At 62.2% G+C, this 9,226-nt stretch overlaps 1 protein-coding gene across 3 annotated transcripts; it reads left to right on the top strand.

The window, feature by feature from the left end:
- Nucleotides 1–237: 237 nt before the first annotated feature.
- On the top strand, nt 238–8,373 carry AK1 (adenylate kinase 1). 3 transcript variants are annotated; one of them, XM_086684111.1, is made up of 7 exons: nt 238–327; nt 3,134–3,172; nt 4,589–4,624; nt 4,795–4,958; nt 5,655–5,771; nt 7,679–7,870; nt 8,122–8,373. In XM_086684111.1, exons 2-7 carry the CDS (start codon nt 3,166–3,168, stop codon nt 8,188–8,190), a joined length of 585 nt encoding a protein of 194 aa, XP_086540237.1. In that variant the 5' UTR covers nt 238–327; nt 3,134–3,165; the 3' UTR covers nt 8,191–8,373. The 3 variants fall into 3 exon arrangements, with proteins under 3 accessions (XP_086540237.1, XP_086540238.1, XP_086540236.1); XM_086684112.1 differs by lacking the exon at nt 238–327 and adding an exon at nt 2,870–2,947; XM_086684110.1 differs by lacking the exons at nt 238–327; nt 3,134–3,172 and adding an exon at nt 4,355–4,424.
- Nucleotides 8,374–9,226: the final 853 nt, after the last annotated feature.

Genomic DNA, 9,226 nt, shown 5'->3' with positions numbered 1-9,226 from the left:
CACGGGAGGTCAGGCAGGAACGGAAAGCCCTCTGCAAACTGTTAAGTGCCGTGCTGTGTGCAGGCACAGCCAGCGGAGGGGGGGGATGCGCGGCGGGGAGGCGCCGGCCTTGCTCTGGCTTCCCATCGGGGCTCACCCCGGTCCGGCCCCCCACCCCCCTCCCAGTCCGCTCTCCCTCCCTCCTTCCCCCCTCCCTGCCCTCGCGGAGCGCTGGCTCCCGGCATGCTGCGCGCTGCTGACAGCCTTATAAATAGTCGCCTTTGCGGGCGGCCGGCGAGGACGGGCAGGGCACCACTGGCCCCGGCGCCCGCCGCACCCCTCCCCCAGGTCAGTGTGTGCCCGTGTGCATGTCTGGGCGCGCGGGGGGCGCCTCTGCGGGGCGTGGGGAAGCCGCGCGCGCCCGGGGGGCGCCAGCCTGTGTGTGTCGGGGCATCCTTGGGGTTTGTGCGGCTGTGTGTTTGTGTCGGTGGTTATGATCTGTGTGTGTTTTGGCCTGTCTGTTCTCCCCAGGCTCTGCTCTGGGTGTTTGTGCCACCCTGCGTGTGCCCCTGCGGGGGGATGTGTGTTGCCGTCCTTCCTAGCCTCCTAGACAGTCGCCCCTTTGTCCCGGCTGGCACTCCTGGGGCTGGGGCTCCAGGTCCCTGCCCTTGGCACGTCCCAGCTGGGGCCCGGGGAAGGGGGCTGTGGCCTGACTCCCTGCCCCGGAGGACCTGGCAGGGGCAGCCTTTGTGATTGAAGGAGCTGTCCTGCCATGTCATTTTGAGCGCTGGGGGGGGGGGGGGGACGGGAAGACCCCCGGATGATTGGTGAGGGCTCTAAGGGAGCCCTAGGGCCACCTTTTCTGAGCACTGCTCAGATACCCACTCAGGACTCTCCAGCAGGAGCAGGTCACGGCCTGGGGATACAGGCCCAGAGAGGGGACACCAGGTGCCCAAGGTCACACAGCTGAGCGATGAGCCCTTAGGTCGCTGTCCCCCCAGGCCCCTGTTCCCCAGGCCCCTCAGCAGACCACCCAGTCATGAGAGGAGTTGCTGCAGCCTGGATCGGGGGCCTTATAAGGTCTGGGTGCTGAGCCTGTAACCCAACTCCGTCCTGGACCCCTGGCCTCTGTGATGCCTCCTCACGACTCAAGTTATTTTGGACGAAGGAAGTGGCAGGTGCCAGCAGGACAGAGGGGCTTAGGTTACTGGGAAGAGGCAGGGCAAGGTGGGTTGGAGGCCACTCCTCAGGGTCACTGCAGGCTCTCCCTGGCCTGGGGACCCTCCTCCTCCCTTGCCAGCTGCTGCGGGCCATTGGCAGCGTCTGCCCTTCCCTAAGCACACTCAGCAGGAAAAAGGCTATAACTCATGGCCCATGAGTGGTAGGACAGCCAATAAACCTGCTGAAAGACCTACTGGGTGCCAGGCCTAAAGCAGCAGAAAATGCAACCCTGAGTTTGACCCCAGCCTGGCTCTGGAGCAAGTTTCTCCTTCTCTCCGAGCCTCAAATCCATTCCAAGACAGCTGGGAGGTGGAGTGAGGCCCCCAGCCCTATGCTCAGCCTGGGGCCAGGCCCGGTCTGGTGGGGCACACAGGCCTGCAGTTCCACAGAGAGGTCCGATACCGTGTGGTATGTGCTACGCTGGGGGCGTTCAAAGGAGGCACCTGCCAGTGTGGGAGCGGAGGACGGAGTCCAGGAAGACTTCCTGAAGGAGGTGACACCTGAACTGGGTCCTAAACAATAGCACCTGGGGAGAGGCATCCAGGCATCAGGTGCAACAGTAGCTGGGCCTGGAGGTGGGACGCAGTCATGGTGGGTGAGGAAGCTCAAGCGGTTCAAGCGGTGGCTGTGAAGGCTGCAGAGGGTGGGGGTGGGGTGGGGGCCAGGTTACTGAGTCCTGTCAGCCATGTTAGGGGCCCAGGCTTTATCTTTGGAGCCAAGGAGCCACAAGTGGAAGGGTTTTAAGCAGGTGAGCGATGTGGTCTGATGCTTATCACAGAAAATCCTGCGGACTGCCTGGTGGGATACGGAGAGACCCACGGGAGGCTGGGGCAGTGGCCAGGTGCCCTGCTTGGAACAAGGAAATGGTGTTGAGGACACAGACTGCAGAGAGGATCGGGAGCAAGAGGGTTGGGATGTGGGTGTGCAGGGTGGAAGTCGGGTGTGAGAGAAGACAGGGCCTCTGGCTGGGTAATAGGGCACGGAGCTGGGGACGTGGGAAGGTCTTGGGGCCTGTCCAGGGGCTGTAGACTCACAGGGCTGGGGAGGGAGGCCGGGGCTGCCTTGGCAGAGGCAGGGGTCCTGGGAACCTGGAGCCAAAGTGAGAGCGAGGAGTAAAGGGCCTGGGGTTGCGGGCATGCCAGGCGGGAGGAATGCTGTGGCAGGCATCAAAGGTCAAGGCAAGAGTGGCTGTGATGGTAGCTGGTAGCCTTGGGGAGGGCCGGCGGGGGGGGGGGTGTGGAACGGAGGCCAGAGGTGTGTAGGTGGTAACTGTAGGTGGGAGGGGACGTTGAAGCAGAGTGGGGTCCCCAGAGGGGTCGGGGTGGACTCACATGCTGAGGAACACGGTCCTCGAGGGGGTGAGGGGGCAGGGACCATGTGGGGGGTGGTGAGAGCCGGGGATCCCCCATGACAGCTGTACAGGGCTGTGTCCCCCATGAGCAGCTCCTACAGCTTCCTCCCCCTCGGGCCTCCGTGATGTCCCTTTGAGCATCCTTGTCCAAACCCCACCCCAGGTGAGATGTATTGCAGCTCAAGTCCCCCCTCTCTGGCCTCCACAAGTCTTTCCTCCTGGCCCCGGGGGAGCATCACCAAGGTGTTGGGCAGACGCCTGTTTTCTGGGACTCACAAAGGGAGCGGCCCAGCAGGTGCTGATGTCACTGTTTCCGTCCCTCAGCACCGCCCTCACCACCCGGCTCCTCCAGCGGGAAAAGGTGGACAGGAGGGGGCTGCCGCCCTTTTGTTACAGGTGAGGCAGCGGACACACACGGAGGAAAGGTGACTTTCCCGAGGTCACCCAACCTGCCGGGGGCCTTCGCTGCCCGGTGCCGCTGGGAACATCAGGGCCTGGGGCACACCGTGGGGCTGGGCAGGAGCAGAGGCAGGATGGAGGAGAGCCCCCCTCACCGGCCCCACCTGTGCCCTTGTCTTGCAGAGCGCTGACTCGGCTCCCCAGACCTCAGCAGGATGGAAGGTAGTGAGTCTCTTCTTTGCTGCTCATTGCCTGGGCCTCAGTGTGCCCATCTGTTAAGGGGGCGTGCTTTCAGGAGACATTCTGGGAAGGGTTGGGGGAGGTTCTGGGGCTGCCAGAGGGGCCCGTCTGGGAGCCTCCGACATCCTCCTCAGGCATCTCACGGGATGCGCCAGCTCCAGGATTAATTTCAGAAGCGATGAGGCCTCCTTGAGGCTCCTGAGGGCCCCACAGCTCACCTCCTACACTGGTATTTATAGAGCTGAATCCCTGCCTCTTTCTAGAAAGGGTGGGCGCTAGCAAGGGGAGGCTAGCCCTGGGGAGAGGCCCCAGGTGTGTAAATGCCAAGCCTAACAAGGACGAGGCAGCGCCCAGCGCCTCTGTGGGACTCAGTCTCCCCGTTGTCCAGAGAGGGTGGGTCTTGAGGATGTCTGGGGCCCTCCTGGCTGCTATGGGCTGGGACCTGGAGGGAGACATGGGGCCAGCAGGGAGCCTGGCGGGCCCGCCTCCTGGCGGCATCATGGCCCCATCCTTGGCGTTGTGCCTCAGCCTGGGTGGCCCTTAAAGGAGCCCGCTGCTGCCGCCCGAGCCGGTGGTCACCCTGCCACCCCTCGGGCTCCAAACAGCAGCTGCCGCCGGGCTGTGGCCTCCCCCACCTCCAGGTGGTAGCCGGCCCACGGCAGGCAGCTGATGGGAGCCCTCGGGAGAAGTTGTTCTACAGATAACTCCTCTGGGTTTCCAGCCTCGGGGCCAGAGGGCCCCTGGGAGCTGCCAGGCCTTCGTCAGTGGGGAGGGATAGAGAGCCAGAGAGGGCCGGGGACTCCTTTCCTAAGGTTATGCAGTGAGGACCTTCTTCTCCCCTGAGAAGAGGGGAAGGCCGGGCCGCCTGGGAAGAGGGCCCAGCTTCCGGTTCTGGGTCTGGCGCCCTTGGAGCAGGCCTCAGTTTCCCTCCGTCTGGTGAGGCTGTGGTCCTGCTGAGTTCTAAGGGCGGGGCTGAGGCGGGAGCATCAGCGCACCTCCCACTCTGGGCAAGGGTTCTTTGTGCCCAACGCAGCCGGCTTCCCTGGCAACCGTCTCCGGGGCAACGTATGTTGTGGTTGCCGACTCCACGTTTGAACCGCCCAGGCCCAGGGAAGGCGGGCGATGGGCAGGCCTGGGGTCTGGGAGGGAAAGGGTAGGGGACACAGCAGAACGGGAACCATGGGGGCCTGCTGCGTGAGAAACCTCCACAACACGGAAGACTGTAAGGCCAGAGGTGACCCGCCCTTGCCCAGCCGCCCACAGGGAGGGGCTGCGAGGGTGGGCGTCCGAGCCCCTCAGAGGCTCCAGGCTTTAGAGGGCCCGGCCCAGGCCTGTCCCTCCCGAGGTGCTGTTTGCCAAGCGAGTGACTGAACTCTGCTCCCCTCTTCTCCCCCACAGAGAAGCTGAAGAAAACCAAGATCATCTTTGTGGTGGGTGAGTCCAAGGCAGGCGGGGAAGGCGGCCAGCAGGGAGGCTCTTTGCAGGCGTCGGTGGGAGCCTGGGCCTGGGGTGGCACCCCGGGGCGCTGCCCCTTCTCTGCGGGGTGACCCTATCCCTGCGGCGGCCCCATTTCCTGGGGCTTCTGAACGGGTGGGCGCTTGCAGGAGGGCCCGGCTCGGGGAAGGGCACCCAGTGTGAGAAGATTGTCCAGAAGTACGGCTACACCCACCTCTCCACCGGGGACCTCCTGCGGGCCGAGGTCAGCTCGGGCTCGGCCAGGGGCAAGATGCTGTCGGAAATCATGGAGAAGGGGCAGCTGGTGCCACTGGTGAGTGGGCCCGGTGGGGTGGGGGGTGACGGTGGCCCTGAGTGGGCTCCAGCCAGCAGAGCCCATGACACTCTGCCTTGACCTTCCCTGGCTCCAAACACTCCTGGCTTTGGTCCTCATGGCCCTCAGCAGAAAATTCCTTCTAGAAGCTCCCAGAGCCTCTAGGACCCTGCCCTGCTGACCCCTTTAGCCTCACTCCACCCACTCAACCCCCCTCTCCCCAGCTCTCCGCCCTCCAGCTGCCCTGGCCTTTCTGTCCCGTCCAACTCATTATATTCCTTCCTGCCTGGAATGTTCTTTCCTCCTCAGCTTTCAGACCCTCCTGGCTCCACAGATTTGGGCTCAGACCCCCTAATTTTATCACTCCTTCTCTGCCCATTCAACCTGTGCCATGTTTGGAAATTGATGAACCGGCCTCACCACACTGTGAGCTTCTTGAGAAAGGCCTGCTTTGTTCACAGTGGTGTCCTCAGAGCCCTGGACGGGAGCTGGCGGGGAACAGGGGCTCCATCGATATTATTGAATGAATGAACGAATGGGTGAATGAATGATTTAATCAGCCAGTCAAGCCTTCACATTCAAAGGAAGCTTCCTGGAGAGAGAGGCTTGTTGGGAACTTCTTTATTAGGGCAGAGGCCTAGAAGAAGGCGGAGGGAGAGGGGCTCATGACCCCTCCATCTTTTCCGGTGCCCCCAGGAGACAGTGTTGGACATGCTCCGAGATGCCATGGTGGCCAAGGTAGATACTTCCAAAGGCTTCCTGATCGATGGCTACCCTCGGGAAGTACAGCAGGGAGAGGAGTTTGAGCGGAAGGTAAGTGCAACTTGGTGGGTGCACTTGGGAGCTGTGATGTGTGCAAAATGGGAAGACACAGTTGGCAGCTGCCTTAAGGAGGAGAATGGAGATTAGAGAGAATGTACCCTCCAAAAGTGGGGCTTGGCACCTTAGGAACACAGAGGGCCAGGGAGTGGGAGGGACAGGGCTGGAAGGCTCCAGCTGGCATGGGGAGAAGAGAATCTATGGGGCAGGGCAACCAGGATGATGTGGGAGAGGCGATTCAGGCCTGGCTGGAGGCCTCCAGTGCCAGGGAGGGGAGTCCAGTCTCCTTCTGTGGGCCGCGGGGAGTCTGTGCAAGGCCTAGAAAAAGTAGGCCTTGAGGATGACGGCCCCGAGTTGCCTGAACAGCTTCCCACCAGGAAAACAGGGTGGGGGCACCTCTCCCAGACATATGCACACAGGCCCCAAGCACACACACGTGTGCGTGCACATACACAGCACAAAGCCACAGGCACATACACACATGCACACAGGCACGCATACATGTGCACACACGTCTGGCAACGCACACACATGTACGTACATGGACACAGCTCACTGATACACAGGGATATACACATACGCACACACGTGGGCACACACACATACACCCACGCCTCCGGTGTCACAGGTCATACTAGGGAAACAGGGCTGCAAGCAAGTGCAAGGGTGGGGGCTGGGCTCAAGGAGGTTTTCTTGGCAGAGGGACTCCTCCCTGGCCTTGTGGGGAGGACCAGACCCCCAACCCCCACTTCCCAAGCCTGTGATGCTGGGGCCACCTTTGGGCTTCCATAACTTTGAGCCTCCTCCAGTGGAAGGAGATTGGATTTCCTGACCTTGAAGTGCCCGCAGGACCTCAAGAAAGTGTCTACCCTGCTCTGGGCCTCGGTTGCCCTGTCTTTGAAATGGAAGCGGGCTGGGCTTCCTTCAGACTGGGAGGCCATGGACCCTGTGGTCAGGTGCTAGGCAGCCTCAAGGCACGTCCTGTCATGACCCACCCATACCAGCTGTGTGACGTCACCTCTGACCCTCAGGGCCACATCTAGAAAATGAGATTACTAAAAGTCTCCTTCCTTCCTGGGGCTGTTGGGGGCGCCACTGTGGGTGGTGGGCTCAGCGCAAGGGCCCAGCCCTGCCATGGGCTCCAGGGGTCCTGGCAACACGTCTTCTCAGATCTGGACACCAGGGGGCATCAGGGCCTCACCGAAGGAGGACAGGTCAGCCTCCTTCCTTGCCCTTCCCAGCTTATTCCAACAACAGTGACGTTATTCAGAACCCCCCAGAGCTCGGCAGCCCGTCACCCCCCAGTCAAGTCCTGTCCAGCCCTGCTGTGTCAGACAGATGCCTTGATGTCCTTAGGGGCTCCTGGACTGGCAGGGGAGAGGGACACTGAGTGAATCACCAGAGGCCTCCTGAGACATTCTGGGCAGAGAAGTAAAGGGGACTCGAGGGTGTGCCCCAGAGGGCTGGGGACGGTGGGCGGGGTGGGGGGGCGTGGGTTGCATCTGGGCAGACTGCCCCAGAGGAATGAGATTTTAGCTCAAATCTGAAAGCAAGTACTTGGGATTGAGGATGAGGATTCTTGGTATGAGCGAAGGCCTGGCTTGGGAGGAGGTTGACGAGAGCCTAGACTTCAGAGAATCGGTGTGACTGAAGCCAGGAGAGCAAAGGAGTGGGAAACACAAGGTGAGGAAGGCGGGAGGCCCTCTCTGAGGGCACTGGAGAGCTATGGGAGAGGTTGGAGCAGAGGAGTAGTTTTAGGAAGGTCCTTTAGGCTGCCCTGGGGAAGGGCTTGATGGTCTGATCTGAGTGGGTCTCAGGTGAGGCCTCAGGCATGGGAGGATGGGGAGGAGATGGCCCCGGGGACGGGAATGGGGCCCCTGTGACTACCGCCCCACCCGCAGATCGGACAGCCCACGCTGCTGCTGTATGTGGACGCAGGCCCTGAGACCATGACCCAGCGGCTCCTGAAGCGCGGAGAGACCAGCGGGCGTGTGGATGACAATGAGGAGACCATCAAGAAGCGACTAGAGACCTACTACAAGGCCACGGAACCTGTCATCGCCTTTTATGAGAAACGTGGCATCGTACGCAAGGTGCGCCCCCTGCAGGCCGCGGGTAGCCCCAGGAATCTGGAGTTTTGCCTGGGTTGGCCAAAATCCCCGTGACCCTGGGCCAGCCCTCCATTCCGGGCCTTGGTTTCCCCGCTGGCTCTGTGATGGGCTGCTGTCCCCTGTGGCTGGGCTCAGAGAGTCAGGCCACACCTCTGGGGGAAGTGAGCCCCTGCCCCAATGAGGCCCGCATGGCCCTCCCCAGCATCTCTGCCCTCCCGGCCGTCTCCCTGCAGGTCAATGCCGAAGGCTCCGTGGACAATGTCTTCTCCCAAGTCTGCACCCACCTGGATGCCCTCAAGTAGCAGCACTGGAGCCCCTTCCCCTGCTGCCCGCCGCCCCCCCCCCCCCCCCACACCCCGTGCTGACCTGAGGCTGTCCTGGCCTGAGCTCAACGCCTCCACCCTGCCCGGCTGGAGCACAGACAGAGGAAGCCACTTTATCCTGTTTTCATGGACAGCCAAGCACTAAAGGAATTTCCAAGGACATTCGGTTTTATTCCTTTTTCTTTGCTTTCACTGGAGTTGATCCACGTGATGTGGCCTCCAGCAGCCCCTCACCCTCCCAGTCCTCCTCAAGCCCCTCACCCCGCCTCTGCCAGCTGCCCTCCCCTAGTGCCAGGGGAAGGAAGACCCAGGGCCCTTCCTCACCCAGGGCATGCTGGGTCTGGGGGTCCCGGGTGACTGAGGCAGGATCCTTGCTCTCAGGGACTTGTGGTCAGGCAGAGCTGGGCCTTGGACTGCGTTCCTCTGAACCCTTGCTGTGCGGCCTTGGCCCTGACCCCTCATGTCTCTGAGCATGTTTTCCATGCTGAACCCCACTGGGGCCTGTGTGCAGTAGGCAGTGAGGTTATAGGCTGTGGGGCGCTTCCTGGGCAGTGGGGGTGGCACATGTCAGCTGGCTGGGGGGGCAGTAATTGGCCTCCTGCGTGTAAGAAGTTCTGAGCGTCCGGAAAGGGCATCGAGATGGAAGGGTCCGCGGCACCTCCCTGAGGAGGCGAGACACGAAGGGCCTCCCACCGGTGCCTCCCCGGACGGGTCACAGCCTGCCCTTTCTGAGCCCGTTTCCAAATCTCAGTTAGGGTCCGTGCCCCCTGCACCCCTCCCCTCCCAAGGGTAGGACGAGAACACGCTGAACGGGGGTGTGGGAGAGAGTCACCGGGGCCTGCGGGAGCCGAGACCAGAGCGGCCTTGGGGATGGTGCAGGGCTGGGGTGCTTCGGGGACGCCCCAGAAATCCCTGGGGGAGAAGCACCTTCCCTTTTCTGTTCTTTCACTCTGTGACCTCCTCACCGAGGAAGGCTCAACTTGGTGCTCACGTGTCCTTAACACCTGTCCTAGTC

Source organism: Puma concolor, chromosome D4 (genome assembly GCF_028749965.1).
Source record: "Puma concolor isolate L17-30 chromosome D4, mPumCon1.1.hap2, whole genome shotgun sequence".
Classification (NCBI taxonomy): Eukaryota; Metazoa; Chordata; class Mammalia; order Carnivora; family Felidae; genus Puma; species Puma concolor.
Note: the sequence above shows the minus strand (reverse complement) of the source record. Positions and strands in the feature narration are given on the sequence as shown.

Coding starts and splice junctions, on each gene's coding strand:
- AK1 (XM_086684110.1), top strand. CDS start 4,370: ATGGGGGCCTGCTGCGTGAGAAACCTCCACAACACGGAAGACTGTAAG. Junction 4,959..5,654: donor AGGGGCAGCTGGTGCCACTG/GTGAGTGGGCCC, acceptor CGGTGCCCCCAG/GAGACAGTGTTGGACATGCT. Junction 7,871..8,121: donor AACGTGGCATCGTACGCAAG/GTGCGCCCCCTG, acceptor GTCTCCCTGCAG/GTCAATGCCGAAGGCTCCGT.